Source organism: Hemitrygon akajei, chromosome 21, assembly GCF_048418815.1.
Source record: "Hemitrygon akajei chromosome 21, sHemAka1.3, whole genome shotgun sequence".
In the NCBI taxonomy this organism is placed as follows: Eukaryota; Metazoa; Chordata; class Chondrichthyes; order Myliobatiformes; family Dasyatidae; genus Hemitrygon; species Hemitrygon akajei.
Window position 1 is genome coordinate 67,343,919 of NC_133144.1, and position 24,161 is coordinate 67,368,079.

Sequence of the window (24,161 nt, forward strand, 5' to 3'; positions counted from 1 at the left end):
GTGACTTGATAGAGAGGAGAAGAGGCATGGACAGAGTGGCCAGGCAGAGCAGAGACATATTCTCAGGGTGGAAATAGCTAATACAAGGGGGTATAAGTTTAATGAGGTTGGAGGGAAGTATAGGGAGGATGTCAGATGTAAGTATTTTTACACAGAGAATGGTGAGTGTGTGGAACGCCTTGCCAAGGATGGTGGTAGAGGCAGATACTTCAGGGACATTTAAGAAACTCTTAGAAAGCACATGAATGATTTTTAAAAAATGGAGGGCTGTGTGGGAGGGGAGGGTTAGATTGATCTTAGAGTAGGTTATAATGTCAGCACAATATTGTTGGCAAAAGAGCTTGTGCTGTGCTGTAGTGTTCCATGTTCTATAAAAGCATTGCTAACCAAAGCACAATAGTGTAGTGGTTAGCATAATGCTTTACAGTACCAGTGACCCGGGTTCAATTCCAACTGTTGTCTGTAAAGAGATTATACTTTCTCCCCAGGACCTCATGGGTTTCCTCTGCTTTATTATGATGGAGGTGCATAAAATGATAAGAGGCATATATTCCTCCCACAGTCTAAAGATGTACTGTTTAGTAGGTTAATTGTCCTGTAATTATGTTAGGGTTAAATCAGGGCTTGCTGGGGTGGCACAGCTCAAAGGGCCAGAAAGGCCTATTCCAGGCTGTATCTCAATAAATTAATCAATAAATTGGGACATGCCAGAGAACTGTATAAGTCTGAATTCTGCTGACCTTAGAGAATGTTTTAGCAATAAATCTTTGTTACCAGCACTGAGTGAGATCTTGCTGGCAAAGGCCAGCAGTTCTGTGGGAGCCTTCTGACATCTACCCCCTAAGTGCTGGGAAGTTCTGGATTTTGGCACCTGCGGGCGAGAGTCTTTCAGAATCAGAATCACGTTTATTATTACTGAGCACTGATGTCCTGCATTTGGTTAAGCAGCCAGTCACATTAAATCACCCTCTTAAAACAGACTTGGGAGTGATTTTACATAAAACATGGTTAACAAAGACAGGATACACAAATACAGTAAGGTAACTTTTAAAACATAAAAAAGGTTCCAAAATCCTTTATATTCTATGATAAGATAATCATGCAAATAAGTTACAATACATTGCATAAAGTAATTTCTAGAAATATTAAACATTTTAAACCTCAAAACAGATTTTTTTTAATCAAAAGCAGCTTGTCAAAAGAAGTGCAAAAACTTTTCTCCCAGGGTGGAAATGGTTCATTCAAGGGGGTATAACTTTCAGGTGATTGAAGGGTGGTAAATGAGTGGAATGCTCTGCCAGGGGTGAAGGTGGAGGCAGATACATTAGAGGCATTTAAGGAACTCTTAGAAAGGCACATGGATGATAGAAAAATGGAAAAAATTGTGGGCCGAAGGGCCTGTACTGTTCTCTGTTCTTAAACATCTTGCACCACTAAACTGATTTTATATCAAGAGCGGCTTGTAAGAAAGGTGAAATGGATGGTAACGTGCAAAAAAAATGCTGGAGGTACATAGCAGGCCAGGCAACATCTATGGAGAGGAATAAAGAGTCAATGTTTCGGGCAGAGACATTTCATCAGGACTGTTTATTCCACTCCATCAATGCTGCCTGTTCTGTGATGTCAGAAAGATTGCAATGGAGAAGCTGAGAACACGGGCCTCTGTGCTTCACACTCTGCAGCTCTGTGATTGCAGCAGCAAACTGCCAGAACTGTGGTCAGCCCTATGCAACAGTGACAGTGAACACTGGCAGGTTTAATGCAGTGAGTGCTACATTATAAAATTGGTTTCAAAACTCTGGGCGTAAACAAAAGGCTCTGAAAAAGGAACACTCTGTTGCAAAGTAAAGTTAAGCACAGTACCTGTTACCACCCTGTAAAGAACCGTGGGCTAATGCAATGCAATTATAAAAATCATTCCATAGACAGAAACATCAGCAACAGACGGCGTCGCGAGTGAAGGAAGGAAGAATATCGATGTAGCTGCACACTCTGCTTAATAGAGTCATAGAGTACAGTGGGTGTTCAGCAAACACTCTCCAAATGTCAGGCCTGCACAGGCAAACACCTCCCAGTCTCCACCCAGCTAACAGGAGCAACCTGCCATTCATTTCCAACTCATCACCTGCAGCCTATTTAAACCCAGTTCTCATCCACAGACTTTGTTACCCATCCTCAGCCAGTTGCTCTTTGCCTTCAGTTACCTCATTGCCTTGTTGCATTAGGTATCTGTTCTCTCTTGTTTGGTGGCCCCTTGTGGCTTGTTATTTTGCAGTTTATCAGTAAAGTATTATTTCCTGCTGAATCAGCTCTGCTGCTCTGCTTGTGGGTTAAGCCTCTATTTCTTCTGACACCAAAATCTTCTCACGCAGCTCCTCCCAGATCCACACACTTCAGCAAATTGAATGTCACAGCAACACCGCCACCTACAAATGAGGTCATCAACATACCTGGCATGTCAGTCAATATCCATGGGGAGTAATAAACAGTCAACATTTTAGGCCAAAACCCTTCATCAGAACTGCAAAGCAAAAGGGAAGGAGCCAGAAAAGGCTTCTTCACTAGCTTCTTCCCCTTCCTTTTCCAGTCCTGATTGATCAAGACTCTCAGCCCTAAATATTGACCGTTTATTCCTCACAATTGCTGCTGCCCGACATGCCGAGTTCCTCCGCACTTGTCTGTGTTTCTCTGGACTTCCAGCATCTGTAGAATCTCTTGTGTTTATGACCGCAAACAATGTTTTTCCTTTATTGTCAGTGGATGAAAGTCATGGAATACTTCAACATAAAAGAAGGTGAAAATTCTAAACTGGCAGGTGAGAGGTAAGATGCTGCACAACCTGCTGAGTTCCTTCAGCATCTTGTGTGTGCCGTTCCAGATTTCCATCATTTGCAGATCTCCTGTCTCTCTAATTTAAAACATTCATCCCGGTTATTGTGTTGACTATGTTTAATGCCTGTCAAAGAAAACAAGGAGCAGAAAAATCCTGGTTTAAATGAACAAACCTCACAAATATTGGCTAAAGAAAGTGAGGAATAAGGGACTGGGCATACAATTACAAATCACCCCCAGAAACCAGCAGAAAACCTGTGCTGCAGAGATCTAATATTAACTAGTAAGCTGATGCCAAACATGAAACACAAAAAACTGGAGAGTAAAAAACAAACTACTGGGAGAAGACAGTTGGTTAAGTAGTAGGTCCTAAGGAAGGGTCTCCACCCAAAATTTTACAGTTCCTTCTTTTCACACCCCTTTACCCTCCCTCCAGAGTCTGCTTGGCCTGCTGGCTTCCTCCAACAGTCTGTCTCTGGCTCCAAATGCCAGCAGCTTTGGAGTCAGAGCACAACTTCAGTCGGTGGTTGAAGAGCACTCGGGAGGAATAGAGAAAAATAGAACACAGAAGAGTACAGCACAGGGACAGGCCTTTCAGTTCACAATGTTGTGTCGAACCAATTCAATTAGTAATCAAATGGCTAACTAAACCAATCTCTACTGCCTACACAATGTCCATACCCTTCCATTTTCCTCACATCCATGTGTCTATCTAAATGTCCCTAATGTATCTGTCTCTACCACCATCCCAGGCAGTGCATTCCAGGCACCCAGCACTCTGTGTGAAAAAAATTGCCCCTCACATCTCCTTTGAAATTACCCCCTTTCACCTTAAATGCATGCATTCTGGTATTAGACATTTCAACCCTGGGAAAGGGGTACTGTCCCTCTACCCTACCTATGCCTCTCAATCTTATGAACCTCTATCAGATCTCCATTCAGGCTCCTCCCCTCCAGAGAAAACAACCCAGGTTTGTCCAACCTCTTGTTATAGTGCGTGTCCTCTAATCCAGGTAAACCTCTTCTGCACCCTCTCCAAAGTCTCAGTCACTGACTGAAGAACATTATGGGTGGAGTAGAGAAATTTCAGGAAGAAAACTCTTTTCCACACACTCAGCCAATTGTTTAAACTCTATTTGATCTGGAATACTTTCTTCTTGTGTGAACATCTTTGCAATCAAATAAAGATCTTCAGAAGGTGATGCCTCAAAAAAGTGGCATCCATCATTAAGGACCCCCATCACCCAGGACATGCCCTCCTCTCATAGCTACCATCAAGGAGGAGGTACAGAAACAGGAAGATACACACTCAACATTTCAGGAAAAGCTTCTTCCCCACTGCCCTCAGATTTCTGAGCTGAAAATGAACCCATGTACACTAACTCACTATTTTTTTCTTTTTACACTAGTTATTTAATTTCATATATATATGTAATTTTTATTTATATATGAACATACACATATACATAAAGAACTAATATATATAGTTCCTATTGGGATTTACAGGTTTTTATTATTATGCATTGCATTGAACCGCTACCACAAAACAACAAATTTCCCAAGATCCACCAGTGATATTACACCTGATTCTGAAATGGTTATAAAATACTTCAAATAAAAAAGAACAGCCTAAGTAATGAAATGAAGTGATTGGCAGTGAGGGGCATCAGGCACTAGACTAGTTCAACAATGATATATTACTGACAGTGAGGTCGGAAGTGATATTCAATAAGGCAGAAAGGAACAATGTCCATGCTTTTACAGGGCTGCTGAACAAGCTTTATAGTATCCACACATACTGCCATCCTGCAGGATGCACAACATTTCAAAAGAATAGTATTTTAATGATTTGCAGCTGAGATGCTCAAAATTGATTGGGCAATTGATCAGATCCTAGTCAAATAACTTTAAAAGCTTTGGGATTCAAAATGGAATTCACAGCTCCAATGGAGTTGCAAAAACAACAGTTACGAGGATAAAATTGCCATTAATAAAACAGGTTAGTGTGCTGAGCACTTTGAAAGCACTGATTGTATGAACAGATCTGTGGGATGATTTAATTCTTCTCCTAATGCTTATTGTCCTGTTAAATAAATTGAGCCATCTCAATAGCTTTTTAATCTTTATTAATTTATTTTTTTAAAACAAAGAGGTTAAACCATGCATCATAAATACACAACCTTCCACCCCCTGTAATTGCACACTGCCTCAAGCATCAGACAAGAATTCCACGTTATCTAGTATGGCAATAGTCACTAGTGTCGCATCGTGAATTATTAAATCAGTACTTCGTGGTAATACATAATTTCTTATCAATTATTCATGCTAATGTGCGTGTAGTTTACTTAATTGTGTTATTGACGATCAAAAGTAATTTCCTGAAAATCCACAAGGACAGAAAATTTAATCAGTGTAACTACTTTTCGGATGCAATGCTGTTAAGTATTCTTAATTTGTTCAATCGTCATTTATTTATGCACCTTTCTGTTGGAAATACAAATTTAATCAAACAATTAAATATGAAAGTTAGGTTACAAGAACCCTGGATCATATCAAGTTGAATTTTATGCCGGTTAATCATATTTTAGAAGGAAATGGTATTAACTTGATTATTAAAGACTGGAATGCACAGTTTATTACAGCATATGGCAATTAATCTAAGACAGAGGCTATTTAAAGAAATTACAGTGGAATATTGCTCTGGAATTTAGAAATCTGATTCATGGTGTGCCCACTTGTACTTTCTTAGTAAAACACCCAATTTATTCAAATAAAGTAGCAACAATGAACATTTTTAAAAATTTAGGATCTTTACATATTAATGTTTCATTCTTGTTTTCCCCTTAACTAAATGCAAGATATTTTCTTTCTAAAATCACACATTTTAATAGTATTTACAGTCCACAATACATAGAGCCCTGAAATATCTCACTCTTTGTAACTGTTATAGTATTCATATTTCATCAGAACTTCAAGTTAAAATTAACAGCATAAATTAAATTCATAAATCCTATTGCAGTGGAAAGTATACCAGAAATTGTGCTATTAATATTTTAAATGAATTCCTATTAACAGTTTATCCACTTAATAGAAATCTACTATATCATAATGACCTAGAAACTCGGATTGCACACCAACGGTCTCAGCTTGCAGAAGAACCACCTGCATATGCAAATTTATCAGTAATCTGCTGTACTCTGTCCATTCACATTTGGTCGGTGATGACTTACCTGACTGGGATTATAACCTCCTTCCTGCATAGTGATCAGAGAATAGATAAAACTGCATGTGTTCTGAGGAAACGCTTGGCGACGTTCATCCACATCAAGACCAGAGCCACTGCACAGCTATGCTAAAAGGCTCCTACCTTCCCATTAATCCAAGAGTTGAATGAACATGGTTAAAAGAAACAAAAGCAGTCAAATATGCTGCTGCAAAAGTTCAGAATCCCTCTATTTACATCTTTTGGCTTTGACTCAGGTAAGAACATCTTAGCTTCTGTACAGTTGGAGTCACGGCTTGATGGTAGTGTAGATCCAGCATAGTCAGAACATTCACAATGATGTCGTAAAGTGATCTCAAGTGTTGTCGCTACAGTTATGCTGTTCATAGGTTCCTTTCACTCTCCATCTTTTCTTTGGGGAGGCTTGCCTTCTCCTGGTCGCCATCCAAGGCAGCCTTTGTTCCAATGGCGGGGCTGCTGTTGGATGACGGAAGCAGGTTGGCAGACTGCAGCACGGCCTCGGAGTGTTCACGTGCTTTCATCCGTAGTGCGGCCACGCTGGCCGTTCGATTACTCTGGCAGCCGTATGGTGGCAGGAAGGACAGGCCCATTGGGTCTGGCGTGCAACAGGAACACAGGGAATTCCCTGAAATGAACACAAGTATATTAATAATGTTCCTTTGCATATTGAAATCATAAGCACAAAAGATTCTGCAGATGCTGGAAATTCTGAGGAAGAAACACAAAATGCTGGATGAACTCAGCAGGTCAGGCAGCATCTATGGAGAAGAATAAACAGTTAGCATTTCAGGCTGAAACCATTCATCAGGACCATGATGAAGGGTCTTGGCCCAAAATGTCGACTGTTTATTCTTCTCCATAGATGCTGCCTGACCTGCTGAGTTCATCCAGCATTTTGTGTTAATATGGGAAATTTAAAATTTACACAGTAATGTGGTTGGATAAGATATCTTGAGACTAGAAAATGATGCATTCTAGTAATTCATGTTGTGCTTTGCATCCATTTCAATAAATTTGAAAACAGTTCCAGGTTAGGCAACTTGACAACTCACTGTTTCTAATCATATTTGCCAACTCAAGACAAGCCAGATCAGTTGACGAGCTGCTATTTTAATAAAATCAAAATCAACTTTAATATCACAGACCTTTACATGGAATTTGTTGTCTCATGGCAGCAGTACAGCACAATACATAAACTATCATAAATTACAATAGGAAATATACATACATAAAAAAGTAAATTAAATAAGTAGTGTGAAAGGAGAGCAAAAATAATGTGACATTATCTTAAAGTTTTGATGTACATGTGACAAATAAAGCTTATTGTTTTAATCTATAATGAAAAGGTATTTTACTAACAATTACCATACATAAAAAATTAGATGCATTATTGCACAGAGTACAGGTCACTGTTTGGTAACATTAAAACAGATGTTTCCTTTCTTTGTGAAATAATTAAAAGAATCACTGTTGCAAATAATAAGTTAATCTGGTGGAAAGTGGCATGTTCTACAAAAGTCATCAACACTTCACAACAATCTACATTACTTAGATCCAACTGAAAGTACTTTATCATAATCATCTGACAAGGATACCCTTACATCAGTAATTATAGGATCAAGGATCAATGGGTTGAGTAATTAAGTCTGCCTCTTGCTTCAATTAACAACATTTAAAAGCCATGTAGATAAGTACATGGAGAGGGAAGGTTTAGATGGCTATGGAACATAAGCAGGTAGATGGGACTTGCTTGCTGGCATGGACAGGTCGGGTCGAGTGGCCTGTTTCCATGCTGTATGACTCTAATACTTCGCATACCTGCATCTGTTTCAAATAAAACTTCCTTTCAGTTCCACAAAGTTAGGGAAGGAAAAAAGGATTAACATGCTAACTAAAATAGTCATGAACACATAGGAAAAGTTTCTATTGAGCAAACCAGTGCACTATCCCAACTTTATTCCCAGGAAAACTTAAAATCCACTCTGCAAAGATCTCACCCTGGAGCTGTGTTCTGATTGGTCAAGTCCTTGATTCATAGAATGGAGAAAAGTAGGAGTGGCATTGAGTCATTCAGCTCTTCAAGCCTGATCCTTTTTCAATGCTATTCTGGAAGATACTCTTTCATAATACCATACTTCTATTCTCTCTCTTTGGTCCTTTATGCTTTTTGTTTAGAAATACACACAACACACACACAGAACAGTTACACACAACACTTGCAGAACACACATATCAAACACACAAAACAAAAATACATACACAACACACAAAACACAAATACATACACAACACACAAAACACAAATACATACACAACACACAAAACACAAATACATACACAACACACAAAACACAGAACACAAATACATACACAACACACGTACAAATGACCCACACAACAAACTGTAGATTATGAAAATAAAAAGCACTGTTGACCAGAAATTCACAGTCAAATGTTCTGCTACTCAGCTATATCCCTGTTAGTGTGCTGTACTGCCCCATGTCCTGTGTCAACAGAGTTTGCCTTCTTAGATATATCCTGTGACTTGGTCTCCATACATCTCTTTGGAAAATATTTCCAAACTTTCACCAACCTCTTATAAAGCATTTTATCTCAGTCCTAAATCTCTTATTCCCTGTTCTGTCTCTGTGATACTTAACTGCAGATGACATGCATTCAAGGGAAACATTCTCCCTGCAATGGTGTGTTGAGTTTGTCTGAATGCTATATGTTCCAATAAGAGTTCAGCCTCATTCTACTAAACTCCAGTGAAGGCAAGCCTGGTTGACCCCATCACTTCTTCTGCAATCCCAGGAATCAGTCTGGTGGACCAACAATGCCCTTCTCAGGCAATATCCAAAAAGCCAAAACTGTGTCCTCCAGGTATGATCTCACCAAGGTCCAATTTTTATAGTAGTTAATGTATTTATGACATGTCTGGCAGTGCAATGGAGATATTTCCTTTGGGATTCTTTTGCTGCACTTCAGATTTCTAGTGTAACACGTAAAACCGGTCTCTTTTGAACAATTAATAAAAATACACAGTTATCTCAAGTATCCTTCAGAATTATACACAAAAACTGCATCTTGCAGAGTTTATAAGCTAATATTTAATACAGAGGTACTTGGGAGTCCTAGTCCAGGATTCCCTAAAAGTTGGCTTGTTTTGGCTGCTACTGTAATTTAGCAGTTAGCACAATTCTATTGAAGCTTGGAGCATTGGAGTTTGAAGTTCAATTTGGTGCCATCTCTAAGAAGTCTCTGTATGTTCTCCCCATGGGATGCATGGGTTTTCTCTGAGTCCTCCAGTTTCCTCCCACAATCTAAAGATATGTGGGTTAGTAGGTTAATCGGTCATTGAAAATTATTCTGTGATTAGGTTAGCTTTAAATCGGAGTTGTTGGGGGTTGCTGGGCAGTGCAGCTTGAAGGGCCAGAGGACCTACTCCATGCTATACCTCCAAATAAGTAAATAAATTTGAGATGGTAGTAAGGAAGACAAATGCAATGTTATCATTCATTTTGAGAGGACTAGGATATAAAAGCAAGAATGTAATGCTGAGGCTTTATAAGGTGTTAGTCTGACTACATTTGGAGTATTGTGAGCTTTTTTGGACCCCATATCTAAGAAAGGATCTGCTGGCATTGGAGAGGCTCTAGAGGAGGTTTATGAGAATGATCCCAGGAATGAAAGAGGAACATTAGATGCTTTGGGTCTGTACTCTCTGAAGAGGGTCCAGAGAAGGTTCATGAGAATGATTCCAGGAATCATTAACATAAGTGGGGTGTTTCATGGCTTTGGACCTGTGCTCACTGGAGGTTAGAAGAATAAGGGGTGATCTCATTGAAGCCTACTATATATTGAAAGACCAACATAGAGTGCACATAGTGAGGTCGTGTCCTAGACTCCTCCACTATAGAGGAGAGGGGAATCCTTTTGTATGGAACTGAGGAGGAATTTCTTTAGCCAGGGGATGGTGAATCTGTGGAACTCATTGCCACAGGTGACTGTGGAGGCCATGTCATTGGGTATATTTAAGGTAGAGGTTGATATGCTCTTGATTAGTCAGGGCATGAAGGGACACGGGAAGAAGGCAGGAGGCTGAGGCTGACAGGGAAGTGAATCAGCCATGATGAAATAGCAGGGCAGACTTGAAGAGCCAAATGGCCTAATTCTGCTCTGATATTTTATGGTCTAATGGACATTTAATAGATTAATGGTCATCTTCCTCAAAACTGAATTCTTTCCCACTGTGTAATGTGATTGGCAAATCTATATTTTACTATATAGAATCCTCTGTCTCAGATCACGTTAGACTAGATGAGTTCCTTGGTACTGATAGACCAAATATAAACAGTAAAAAACATCACTTCAAACCTTACAGTCAACTGGGTTTGAAAGAATTCTGGATTTTGATCTCAATTTATATATGCCTAAATTTCTATTAATAGAAAACAATAGGAAAGATAACATATCATTAAAAGGTCCAGGGATTAAAAGGGTTGCTTTGTACAGCAATGATGTTAGATGTCTGACCCCAGCTCACAAAGCTGATCAAATATGAGCAACACGTACTTGATACCACTTTGGTTACCTGACTTGCCATCTGCTCCTGTAAAACAATCGGCTGAGATTTCTACAAGGGAACTTTGCTTTTATCTTATTTAGAGGTACTGCACAGAACAGGCCCTTATGGCCCAGTGAGCTACACTCCTCAATAACCCACCTATTTAACACTGGCCTAATCATAGGACAATTTACAATGATCAATTAACCTACTAACCCGTACATCTGTGGACTGTGGGCACCCGGAGGAAACCCATATGGTCAAAGGGAGAAAATACAAACTTCTTACAGAGTACACCAGAACTGAACTCTGATGTCCCTAGCTGTAATAGCATTGCGCTAACTGCTACACTTTTCACTCAGATTCCTCAGTGTCATTGAGCAAATCCATTTCATTCCATTATTTGGTCCAGATTGGAAGGACATGTTTGGGACCCTTGACCTAACCTGTGCTTGGACTTTGAGCTCTAGAGATGCACAGAATGTCATAGAAAATAGAGCATTACAACACAGTCCAGGATTTTCATCTTCTCCAAGGTCCATCTAACCCTTCCCTCCTACATAACCCTCCATTTTTTCAATCATCCATGTGCCTAAGAGTTCTTAAATGTTCCTGATGTGTCTGCCCCTCCCGTCACACCTGGCAGAGTGTTCCATGCATCCACTACTCTGTGTAAAAACTTACCTCTGACATCCCCCCCATACTTTCTCCTCCATTCACCTTAAAATGATGCCCCCTCGTCGCCTAACACCATACCATGTTCTTTTTGTATAGTAAAATCATCAACTGCCCAGAAACAGTCATTTGCATTAAATGTATGTATAAATTGCTGTATGTTTCATAATTCCACAATTTAATTCAGAATCCAGAATGTGGATTTAATCAATTATTACTAAACACATAAAGATATTTTTACTCATTTTAACAATTAGATGATATAATCTGGTCTAGACTGAATCCTACTTAGTCCTGCTCATGTAAAATTTCAAAGTTCAAAGTAAATTAAAGTATATATATGTCACCATATACTACTCTGCGATTCATTTTCTTGTGGGCATTCACAGTAAATACCAAACAAAAGCACAAAAGAATCATTGAAAAATGTACAAAATCAAAAACAACCAACCAAAGTACAAAAGAGAACAAATTGTGCAAATACAAGAAAATAATAATACTAGTGCATTAAAAAACTAATAAATATTGAGAAAGGAAGAGGTACAGAAGCTTGAAGACACACTCAACTTTTCAGGAACAGCTTCTTCCCGTCTGCCGTCAGATTTCTCAATGGACAATGAACCCATGAACACTCCCTCGGTACCATTTGGCTATATACCTATTGTCACTTATAGTTTTTATTATTATATATACATTGTACTGCTGCTGCAAAACAACAAATTTTACAACAGAAGCCAGTGATATTAAACGGGATTCCGATTCTGAACATGAGTTGGAGTCCTTGAAAGTGACTGCAAGGTTGTGGAATCAGTTCAGTGTTGGGGTGGCTGTCGGGGTTATATGGAGAGAAATTTGCTTCGAATTTCCTTATCAGCTCTCTGTGGCCAAAGGGGCTTGAGTATTATAAGCCCCTTATAAGTATAAGTATAAGTATAAGTATAACTCTCATGGTAACTGGAAGGAACAATGCTATTGTTGTGGCAAACATATGTAATCTGTACAGCATATTCGCAGTTGCCCCCATCTGTGACCGATTTACAAATCTGTTCATACTTTAGCTTGAAGCTGCGGGTCTGTCGTGGATCTCCACGCTATAAACACGTCATTCGCAGTAAACTCAAAACCCACATCAAACCTGAACCAACCGGGAAAATGCATTGTGGTTTCCTTCGCTCTGCGCCAGCTAACTAGAACACGAGATAAAATGCCAAGTTTAACTCAAAGAAACACGCACAAAATGCTGGAGGAGCTCAGCAGGCACGGCAGCATCCATGGAGAGGAATAACGAGTGGATGCTTTTCGGATGCGAAACCCTTAATCATGACCTTCACTTGCGTTTAACTTTAAACCAACCCCCATTTCTTCTGAATCTGTACCTGATGAGAAACAATTGTATCTGTCCGATTCAAATACAATTATTTCTAGGCTTATTTGTTTCCGTCTCCAATAGATTCGTTAGTTTGTGGTATAAATATTGAAAGTGACAATAGTTCGTGAATGTTACAGTCCAGACATTAACTGATGCAATTCTCGCCTCCTTATTTACGCTCGATGTGATACCGGTCCCTCTGTGCACCGATCAATAATTAAAACGGAATCAAATCAGTTATATTTCACGGGACTACCTCTCCAATCCGGCGCACAACCGCTCCACTACTCTGCTCAAACCTACTAGGTGAGTAACAGGTCGTACCTGATGACAATTTTATTTCTAGCCGCATTTAATATGTTTAAAATCACAGCTCGATTGGATCTGCAACAGGACGCAGTCATCGGGGTCTGTAAAACAGCATCGCGCCTGGAATTCCTTCTGGGCGAGGCTGTGAGGGCGCCGGCGCAATTACTGGCGCTGCCATCGACTTATCTTACCCTGAATGGGTGGTGTGATGTCTCTACGGGGCATCGATGGGGGTAAGTGCAGGCGTGAAGTGGAGGAGTCCTACCGCCTGATGGGAATTTCTGTTTAAAGACCTCAATGCAAATGGAAAACACAAAGATTCTGCAGATGTTGGAAATCTTGAGCAATGCACAAATTGCTGGAGGAACTCAGCAAATCAAGCAACATTTATGGAGTTACAAAGCCGAGTATATAATCCATCTGCCGGCCTTTAGCACTATGGCGGGCATACTTTGTTTTCCCAACTAATGACATTAATGGATTCTGCCTCAGCATTTTCCTGAACGATTCGCACGAGGTTGCGATAACGAGGGAATGTCAAGCCACGTCTTCTTCCATCATCTGGCGTAACTGGCCAAAGCCGGCTCTCCCTGTCACTTGTGTTAGAAGACTCACTTAAGGATTCTCTGCATTGAGGGCGCTTGAGTCTCAGATACTGAGACGGGTTTGGCAGCAGGGGTGAATTGATCTCTCTCTATGGGCTATGGGTCAGCCTAGGTAATTTCTAAAGTAAGTACATGTTCGGCACAGCATTGTGGGCCGAAGGGCCTGTATTGTGCTGTAGGTTTTCTATGTTTCTCTCCTACCTTACTGTGGGCATCACCACAACCTCGCCCATTATATCTCGGGGAGAAAACAGCCTCAGGCTCGGATTCCCTGTCGCTGGACTCCTGGGATGCAGGAAGGAGGAATAAAGTGCCATCTTTAATCTGGAGTTCCGTGGTCCCGTTGACTCTCAGTAGGTGGAGTAGTTTTCCATGTAGTGTAGTGGCTAAGGCAATGTTTTACTACACCAACGATCAGGGTTCAATCCCCACCGCTGTCGGTAAGGAGTTTATACACTCTTCCCGTTTCGTCCCACGCTCCAAAGACGTGGGGGTTAGGGTTAGGAAGTTGTGGGCATGCTATGTTGGCGCCGGAAGCACGGTGACACTTGCGTGCTGCCCCCAGCTCATCTTCAGACACAAACGATGCAATTAACTGTATGTTTTTGATGTTTCAAATATATGTGACAAATAAAGGTAATCTTGCCTCTTATCGTTCCTGATGAAGACCTTGCATCTCGTTCTATCTCCAAGCCTAATAGTTCACTCACCGACCCCACCCCACCCCCCTATCCTTCCGGTTGGGTGCATCTTCATTTGTGATCTACCGAGCCAACTGCAAACCAGACTCACCTTTTAACGATGCAACTTGGGTGAGAGCTTGGGCGTAGGTGGCGGTGTTGAGGAGAGTGGTGGGCAGACACGACGGGAAGAATGGCCCGGCGGGGCCAACCGCTCTGCTGAGGCTGAAAGAAACGCCAAGTTTAGCAGGACCATCACAGGCAGTTAAAACTCAAAAGCGACAAGCAAGATGCAAAATCAGTATCCCCTTACTTCTGTTGCATTTCTAAAGACTCCTTCTTGTTCCTATTTTGCTCCATTTGAGAGGGAGAGTTTAGGTTTCTCATCGGCGGCGATCCCTCTCCCGAGATCTCTTTCCCAGTCTCCTGCTCCGCGCTCCCTCTCTCCGTCTTCCTCCACTTCGCTCGTCGGTTTTGGAACCATACCTGTCAATTCAAAGCTCGGGATGTGAAGTCAGGTTCGAGAGCCCACTATTCGTGTTTTCTTGGCCTGATAATAAGTGGTTGGGTTATCGAATGGGGCTCCGACACTTCTGTTCAAAGTCAGGCCGAGCTCTCGGGGACACGGCTCGTGTTTCCGAAAGGCGGCAACTACTTATCCGCCGCCCTGAGATTCTACAATCTGTTAACTAAGGTGAAGCACGAGGACCTTTCCTCCTACCACTTTTCCTACTGCCCCGATCTCTCCAACCCCTCCGCACTCAAAGACTACCCGTCTTGAAGGAGAACATCGCCTTGGTAATGACCGCCCGATACACGTTCGATCAAAATGCAACAATGTTCAAGTTCAGATTTGTTTAAAATTACATGCTGTACTTCATTGGCAGCTTGAGGAGTTTTGGTATGTCACTAAAGCCACTTGCAAATTTCTGAAGGTGTACCATAGAGAGCATTCTAACTGTGTGGTATGGAGCGGACACCGCACAGGATCGGGGGGGGGGGGGAACTACAGAAAGTTGTTAACTGGGCCAGCTCCATCGTGGGCGCTAGCCTCCCCAGCATCAAGAACATCTTCGAAAGGCGATGCCTCAGAACGGCAGCGTCCATCGTGAAGACCCCCATCACCAGGACATGCTCTCTTCTCATCGCCTTCATCAGGATCCTGGAGGCACAAAACTCAACGTTTGGGGAACAGCTTCTTTCACCCCACCATCAGATTTCTCAATGGACAGTGAACCCATGAACACTACCTCACTATTTTTCCTCTCTTTCTGCACTACTAATTTAATTTAATTTAATGTATTTAATATATATATGCTCATTGCAATTTATAGTTTTTTATTATTCACTGTACTGATGCCACAAAACAACAAATCTCACGACATATGCCAGTGATATTAAACCTGCTTCAGATTCTAATTTAGTCCGTTTTGTTAAATTTGGTAGCGGACACTCGGTGAAGGGCGGACCCGACACTCTGCCCCAATTATGCATGCGCGATTGAAATTTCTGTTAGCTTCACGACGATATTAATGACTTTATAATCACGTAAACTTGGGTCAGTTAAGTGTGGACCAGATGCAGATAACTTCTTGCATCATAATTGAATGAAGGTCATTGGCTATAACAACATTTAATTGAGCAATTTTTCATTATCATATTTTAATGACTTTCCACTGACAGTCCGCTACAAAGTAACATGCATGATGAAGTCGTTTATATCCTATTTAGTGATTGTTTGACAACATCAGCTTCGATTAAGGCTGGGCTTTCTAACGCATTAATCATATTTTAGTGGTCTACGGATTCCACGTCGCGGATTTTTTTTTTATTGGCTTTGTTTTCCGAGTTCTCTTTTGTCTCAAGAAAATAAAAAGACGATTGAAAATCTCAGGCTCCGGTTTACAGAGTAATTGTCTCCACTTGCTATCTCACCCCTGCACCTTCCCGCACAAAGTCGTGAGCTGCCCGTCCTCAATGCCCCTAATTGCTACATTTATCTTAATTTGCAGTTTCTCTTTCGGCAGGAGGGGAGCAGGCGACGGTGAAGAAGCACTTTAAACACACCTAAAATAGGGTTCCATTGAAAAATAATAATACGCCTCCAAGTGAACGTCGAATCATGTCCAGATTTAATAAGCAAGAGCCCTTAATCCGTTTAAGGAAGAATAATATGTTTACAATGCCTAATTCAGAGCAGCGAATTCCATTATTGCGCTCTGTTCATTCACTTTACAACGATAGAATCGTGACCCAGAGACAAACTGTTATAATTACGTTCACCCATAGATCTCACCTACAACAGACTTCATAACTGCATGCCTGTGCAATCCTTTATTAAACATGGGGTGAGTTTTTTTTAAGCCGGCTCTTTGTGTTAAATTACATGCAACCAGATATTCAAAAATTCCACTGACAGCGCGGTTTCCATCTCTTATTCAGCATTGACCATAGAACAGTACAGCACAAGAACAGGCCCTTCGGCCTACAATGTTGTGCTGAACTAATTAAATTAGTAAATAAATGGCCATCTAAACTTATCCCTTCTGCCTACACAATGTCCACATCCTTCCATTTTCCTCACATTCACGTGACTATAAACGTCTCTAAAAAGTCCCTAATGTATCTGCCTCTAACACCACCCCAGGCAGGGCATTCCAGGCACCCACCAATGTTTATTAAAAAAAACTTGCCCCTCACAGCTCCTTTGAAATTACTCCTCTCGCCTGTAATGCATGCCCTCTGGTATTAGACATTTCAACCCTGCGAAAAAGATACTCTATCTATGCCTCTGATAATCTTATAAACCTCTATCAGATCTCCCCTCAGCCGCTCCTCCAGACAAAACAACGCAAGTTTGTCCAACCTCTCGTCACAGCACATGACCTCTAATCCAGGCAGCGACATGTTAAACCTCTTCTGCACCCTCGTTTTTCACAAAGGACAAAAATCAGTTTGCGCTCACAATATAGAAGAGAGTTTGGGACTTTTTTTTTTCCAAGGCAAGGAAATGGATGTGCATTGATGTAATTTAGTGCCTTAGAGACACGGACAAATTAGTGTAGAACATTATCACTAGTTAATTATGAATGACCGATTAATCAACCTAATCTAATATTCCACATTATGTTGACGTTATTAAAGTGCATCACATAAATGACAGATAGTCTTTCATTGCTATATCTACAGCCAGATATGCACTTTACACTGACGATATCAAAAGGTCTGAGCTGTCCTTCAAAGCCCGTTTACCTGGACTCGTGCTTCGGTAAGATTTATCTTCATTGCGAGTTCCTCCCTGGTGAATACGTCTGGATAGTGTGTCTGTGCAAAGACGGCTTCTAAAGCTTCTAACTGGAATAGAGTGAGAGAATGCACTTTTTTAATAAACAAATCTCCCTATAAATCAGCGACAATACCGTGATTCGGAATTTGCCCCGTTAGATTGCGATTTGAAACGAATGTGCAAAGTGTCATCAAATTTCTCACACTTTGGAAATAGTCAGATTTCCATAAAATCACGAGATAGGAGCAGAATTAGGCCATTCGGCCCATTGAGTCTGCTCTGTCATTCCACCATGGCTGATTTATTATCCCTCTCAACCCCATTTCTCCTGTCTTCTCCCCGTAACTTTTGAAGCTCTCATTAGTCAAGAACCTATCAACCTGCGCTTTAAATATACCCAATGATTTGGCTTCCACAGCCTTCTGTGGCAATGAATTCAGCAGAATTTCAATGGTATCTTTTTGTTTCGACGAATTGGTTCAGGCCTCAGTTCACCCTCTTACAACCGATTTCGTTTGTGAGAAAGACCATAAGTTAAATTTGTAACCATCCGAACATCGGTTTGATTTGAATGGAAGTTTTGACCATCGAGAGAGCCCCGTGAACAATATTATACAGCTTGTTTGTACTTCAATCGCGTCTCACGAGCAGGTCTCTCGCGGCAGGCCGACCTGCTGAAGGGTGAACGTTGTCCGGTTCCGACGCTGCTTTCTGCGGAGAAACCCGTCATCGAAATCGCCGGCGCCGTGACCTCCAAAGCCGCTGGAATTCACTGAGAAAGAAGAAGCATAACCTTTACCCACTTGAACATTGAGGAAAGCTTATTTAAGAGAGGGAGGGAAATCCCCTGTACCCCTTGAGAAAGTAAGCTCAGCTTTTAAAATAGCATTTTTAAATCCCGTATTTGCTTTTTCAGATTGTGGTTCAATTAGGTAACAGTTACGGGAGACAATCCCCGCGGGCCGGTGAACTGGGTAGGGGGTCTCTCGCCTAGAAAATATTCTGCTTAGCTTTGATTTGCAAATGGCAGGTCCTCAATAAAACACAGACATTAAAAAATATCCATCAAGAAGGCATATTGATGAGATTAACAAAAACTATTTTTCTCAAAACAATTCTCCCAAATCTCTCGGCAATGATCGCAGTGGCCTTCAGTTCGAATGGGAACGTTAACTCCAGCACTTGGACAGGGAGCGAAAACTTCCAATAAATCTATTCCCCCCACCCCACCCTGTGTATTATTTGTTTGCAAAACAGCATAAAAGATTCATGCGGGCCGTTTGGCAAAGGGGGCTGAGCGTGACCACATGTTAAGGCGTTGATTCGAAGCATGACACCGAACATCTGCGATGGTAAAAGCCTAATTTAACCCCCGGGCGAAAAGGAAGGCTCCTTTATAGCCGCAGAGGAAGGAAGGAAGCAGGTGGCCCGCTTCTCGGCAGACCGGGGTGAGCACCGTCACACGGGCGCTGCGAACGGCACTCGCCTTAAGTGGATATCCGTCATTACACAGAGATTCAATAATTCTGTAAAATATAAATAATTAACAGCAAACCCTTAAGACTGTGCAGAACAAAAATCAGATCAGATATACACAGGATATGATCACGCACACTCACTATTTATTTAACTCGTTAGTTAGCGGCCACATTTGACTCTCGCCAAATGTTGTTCCGTTAAAAAGGTGCGTTGAGTTAGGCTCCGGCTCCGGCACCACACCTTCGCACAACACCCAGGTGCGGAAAACCGCGGACTACCCGACATGACAAATCTAGGTAAAGAAACGTTCTAATGGAATACACGGATTTGAGCCTTCGTTATAAAGTACGAAAATTCCGTTATTAATATAACACAATTATTATTCTATTTCCATGGCCATTGGCAGGCGATGTTTTTTGGCAATTAATGTGTTCAGTTGGATCCTCGCTGTTACCGCACACGGTTAATTTACGCCAAGTTACAGGCACGAGTTTCAGAATCGGCCGAGCGTACTTACAGGAATTAGTCCTGCAACACTCCCCATCTAACTGCGGCGGGCAGTGGAAGTAAAACATCGTGTAACACCAGAGGACTGGGCAAAATTTGTTTTGTATCTGAGAAGAAGAAAAAAGAATCAATAATGTTAATAATGAGAATAAGAATAATCTGCAGCTGATTTCCACCATAAAGTTTCCGTCTGCGAGAAGCAGAAGGGAGGCCCGAGCGCCTTCTGCCACCGTCCAGGGAACAGAAGCAAGTGACCGGTACCTGGATCCGGCTGAGGGTGTGGGGCGGCTGTGGAGGAGGTTGCGAACCCTTCCCGGCAGCGAGTGGCCAACCCTCAGCAAGCGACTGACCAGCTGCCGCTATCTGTCTGCGGCAGGCTCTGCCTTTATAATCTCACGCATAATTGGGTTTAATCTAATTATTTCCAGCATTGTCTTCGGTGAGTAACTTAGATAGGCCCTCTGGGCTTTACTAAAATGCGCACGTGGTCTGGAACGTCATTTCTCAACAGCACCCATTTGCAGAAGGGAGTCCGCATCTCCGAAAACGTGCACCCGCTCCATCGTTCCTCCCGTCTGTAACACCTTACCTACACGACGGAGATGAGACGATTTCTCCTGAGAGTCACCCCTCATCACAGCGCTCCACTTTCACCTCCCAGTGAAAGACCCCGGCGACCCGCTGCTGCGAGCCCCGCGCACAAGCCGCGGTTTGGATGCTGTCACATCGCTACCTCTTTCAGATACTCACAGCAAGGGGTGCATCGATTTACGCCGCTTCCCTCAGTAAATGATGTGCAGGGGACGCTATGATATTATTTCTAAAACGCATTAGAGTCAGGAGCAGACACCGCGCGGTTCCCGCCTCCTGCAATTTGCGCTTTAAGCACTCGCTAAAAATTCCAAGTCGAGGCGCGGGACTGGGCTAAATCATATAAACTGCAAAAAATGCAAGTATAATGGCGCGCAATTGGTTCTGTAATAGCATTACGCAAAGATAATAGCCCGTTAGAGCCCCCTGCACTATTAAGCATTTCCCTAGCGTAAAGCCTTGATGATATTAGGGGGGAATATAATGATATTTTGGTTATTAAATGCGCGTAATTAATTTATGCGCCACGGAAAATAAAGTTGGTTTATGACCTTTGCAAGATGTTCAGATGGAGCGTCTATGAGCTGCAAGTCAGACAACTGTTGATAAGTTTTTCCCCTCTCTTCCGTCCACTTTGTTTCAAATTGTATTTTTAAGGCTTCTGGCTCATAGTTACAAGATTTATTGTTGTATTCGGACTGGGTGGGTGCACCCAGGCGGGACTGGTGTATTCCCGGAAGGCGGGGCTGGTATACCGAGGTTTGGAGTTGTAATTCCCGGGCGGGATTGGTTTGTTTTGAGAAGGGACTGGTATAACAGGGTGGGCGGGTGTACTCTTGCGGGGGCCGGTGTATTGGAGCGGGGCTAATACACCTCCTCATGCACCCTCACTTGACCCACTCTCCAAATGAAGGTGCTTGAGGGTCTCTGGGTTAACTGTCGGAAAATTCTGAAACAGGTGAGCGAGTCGAATAAAGAGTAGCCTGTGCCCGGTGTTCCCGGGTGAGGCGAGGTGGGATACCGGTAGGGGCGGGGGGGGGGGGGTTTGCTTTATTCAGAGCTAAGGCCTGTTACAACAGGGAGGGGAGGGGAGGGCGTGTCAGGGTCGGGGCGGGGTTATTATAACGGGGCATTATGTACCCGGGCGGGGCTGGTGTATCCGGGATTGGGGCTGATGTTCCCGAACTAGAATTGTCTATTAGGGGGGAGGGATTGTTATAACAGGGCGAATCTGGTGTTTCCAGTCGGGTTCGGTATATTCGGGGCAGGAAGGTTGCATGTGGACGGGGGGATTGGTGTTCCCGGGATTGGGACTGACATTTCTTGGGAGGAATAGTCCATGGGGGGGGGGGTGCTGTTATAACAGGGGGAGGCTGTTTCCAGGCGGGGTTGACATTTCTCTGCTGGAGAGAGAAATTGTTACATCAGGGTGGGGCGGGTGTATCCGGGTGGAACAGGTGTATCTGGGGCTGGGCGTCTGTACCTGGGCGGGATCGATATATCGGGACGAGTTGGGTGCCCCTGAGCGTAACTAGTGTTCTCGGGACTGGGGGTAATATTTCAGGGCGGGATGGGTTGATTGGACGGAAGGACTGTTACATAAGGTGTAACCATGCGATATTGTTGTATTTGGGTCGGGGAGAGCGTATTCGGGCGGGGTAGGTGCACCCAGGCGGGACTGGTGTATTCTCAGAGGGCAGGGCTGGTGTGCCTGGGGTTGGAGCTAATATTCCCGGGCGAAATTGTTCTGTTGAAGGGAAGGTACTGTGATAACAGGGCAGGGCGGGTGTACCCTAACAGGTTCGATATAGTGGGGCAGGGCTGAAGCACCTCCTCATGCACCCTCACTTGGACCACTTATCGATCCCATTGACTTATCAATCAGCCGTCCTTAACGAGAGAGAGAGAGAGCGTGATTTACAGCTCAATTCTGACTCACAGAAATAATGTTTGATGGTGGTGACGGTGGTAGAGACGTGACGGGACCGTCCGCTGCTGGGGCAGCGGGGGCCCCCTCCATTATCTGCCTCCTCGGGAAGCCAGACACGACTGTAACACGATTTAGAGGGGTCGGTGGTCAGTCCGAAAACGTGTCTTTGATCGCCGTGCATTCGTTTTATTAAGAGAACGGTGAAAATAAAACAAAACGGTTCTCTACGCCAAGCACTGGGCAAAACATATCATGCAGTAAGGCACCGAAATCATCTATCAATACAAAACCTCAGCGTGAATTACTTATGTCGGCGAGATTTTGTCTCCATTTCAAACTTCTATTCCCTTCACGTAAATGCCAAATTAGTCAAGGTGACTGCCTCTAATTTCATCTAACCTCTTTATTGTTGATGCCCTCAAGACTCATAATGTCAATTGGCTGGAAATACGCGGATCAGCAATTAACTCGAGCAAATAAATCCACGGTTGCTTTTGTCGTGAAGAAAGTTAGTACCGTCCTGGAATTGTAATTAACCCGCGCCGGCCCATGAAACAGAGCCGCCTTGCCAACTTTCCAGTCCGGGCAGCCTGCAATCGAAGCTTTATAAATTGTGTCTATTGATAATAAATTATGAAATAGATGAGCAATCGGTTCGAAATAGAGTTCCGTGCATCACTGTGCTAACGTGGATGCAGGTCCGATTAATAGAGATCTTCGGCGATGCTATTACATAATCTATGGCTTTAGAAAAATACTGCCAGATATTAGCAAAGCGAGGACTCGCGTCAATAAAAAAAACATCGTTGTAATGGAATAACACACATAAAATACTGGAGGAGTTCGGCGCTTCAGGCAGCGTCCGATGAGGAAAATGGGCGGTCGACGTTCTGAGACCAGACCCTTCACCTGGACTGTCCATTTGCCCCCGCGGTTGCTACCTGACCTATTGAGTTCTTCTAGCAGCTCGTTCAGTATCGCCGACACATGCCGTTAAATTTGTTGTTTTGCGGCAGCAGAACGGAGAGATTACAATAAGAAATAAATAGAAAACAAAAACACGAGAAAGTCTGCAGAGGCTGGAAATCCAGAGCCCCACAGTCAAAACGCGGAAGGAACTCAGCAGGTCCGGCAGCATCTACGGAAATAAATAAATAGCTGATATTTCGGGCCGAGACCCTTCTTCAGGACTGAGAGGAAAGGGGAAGATGCCAGTATAAAAATGTTGCGGGAGGGGAAAGAGGCCAGCTGCAAGGAGCTGGGTGAAGCCAGCCGGGTCAAGGGCTGGTGAAGAAGGAATCTGATAGGAGAGGACAGCGGACCATGGGAGAAAGGGAAGGAGGAGGTCGCAGGGTGAAACGATAGGCAGGTGAGAAGAGGTAAGGGGCCAGAGTGGGGAAATTTTGTTTATCAGAAGGAGAAATTGATATTCATGCCATCAAGTTGGAGGGCAATCCAGACGGAATTCCTCCTCTGCCCTGAGTGTGGCCCCGCGTCAGAGCGGGACTGGGAACGGGAATGGGAATTGAATTGCTTGGCCACCCGGAAGTCCAGCGTGTGGCAAAGGTGCGGAGGTAGTGCAAAATAGTGAGGTAGTGTTCTGACAGCAGAGGGGAAGAAGCTGTTACTAAACATTTCCTGATTGTAGTAATGAGAAGAAGCCATGTCTTGGATGGCGAGGGCCCTCCTTGAGGCACCGCCTTTTGAAGATGTTGTTGATGTTGGGGAGGCTAGTGCCCATGATGGAGCTGGCTGAGTTTACAACAGCTTTTTCTGATCCAGATTCCAGCATCTGCAGTTTGTTGTGCTTCTATAATTGTCATGCACTCTAGGTTAGGGGATTAAATGGTCTGTCATCATTATAATTCTTCTAAATTGTTGTCCAAACCTAAAACGAGCTCCCTTTTAAATAGAGAACAGGCTATTTTTTTTAAAAGCCAGAATTAACTGATTAACTAAGATGGATTGATCAGTAATCTCTGTAGAGATGACCACTCCATGCCTTTGCCGGGGTTCCTACCGCTGTGCCAGCCTCTTGCGCCCAGGGCACTGGTGCACTGAGATCGTGTTCACACAAAAATCCCTTC

The 24,161-nt window shown here is 42.9% G+C and overlaps 1 protein-coding gene across 3 annotated transcripts; it reads right to left on the bottom strand.

Moving 5' to 3' along the window:
• Nucleotides 1–4,951: 4,951 nt before the first annotated feature.
• On the bottom strand, nt 4,952–20,393 carry drgx (dorsal root ganglia homeobox). 3 transcript variants are annotated; one of them, XM_073025795.1, is made up of 7 exons: nt 20,304–20,393; nt 19,564–19,660; nt 18,239–18,339; nt 17,534–17,635; nt 14,595–14,767; nt 14,394–14,506; nt 4,952–6,701 (listed from the first exon to the last, which is right to left on the bottom strand). In XM_073025795.1, the coding sequence occupies exons 2-7, from the start codon at nt 19,619–19,621 to the stop codon at nt 6,439–6,441; spliced, it is 810 nt and encodes a 269-aa protein (XP_072881896.1). In that variant the 5' UTR covers nt 19,622–19,660; nt 20,304–20,393; the 3' UTR covers nt 4,952–6,438. The 3 variants fall into 3 exon arrangements, with proteins under 3 accessions (XP_072881896.1, XP_072881895.1, XP_072881894.1); XM_073025794.1 differs by lacking the exon at nt 20,304–20,393 and adding an exon at nt 20,143–20,278; XM_073025793.1 differs by lacking the exon at nt 20,304–20,393 and adding an exon at nt 19,815–19,976 and having other exon boundaries at nt 4,953–6,701.
• Nucleotides 20,394–24,161: the final 3,768 nt, after the last annotated feature.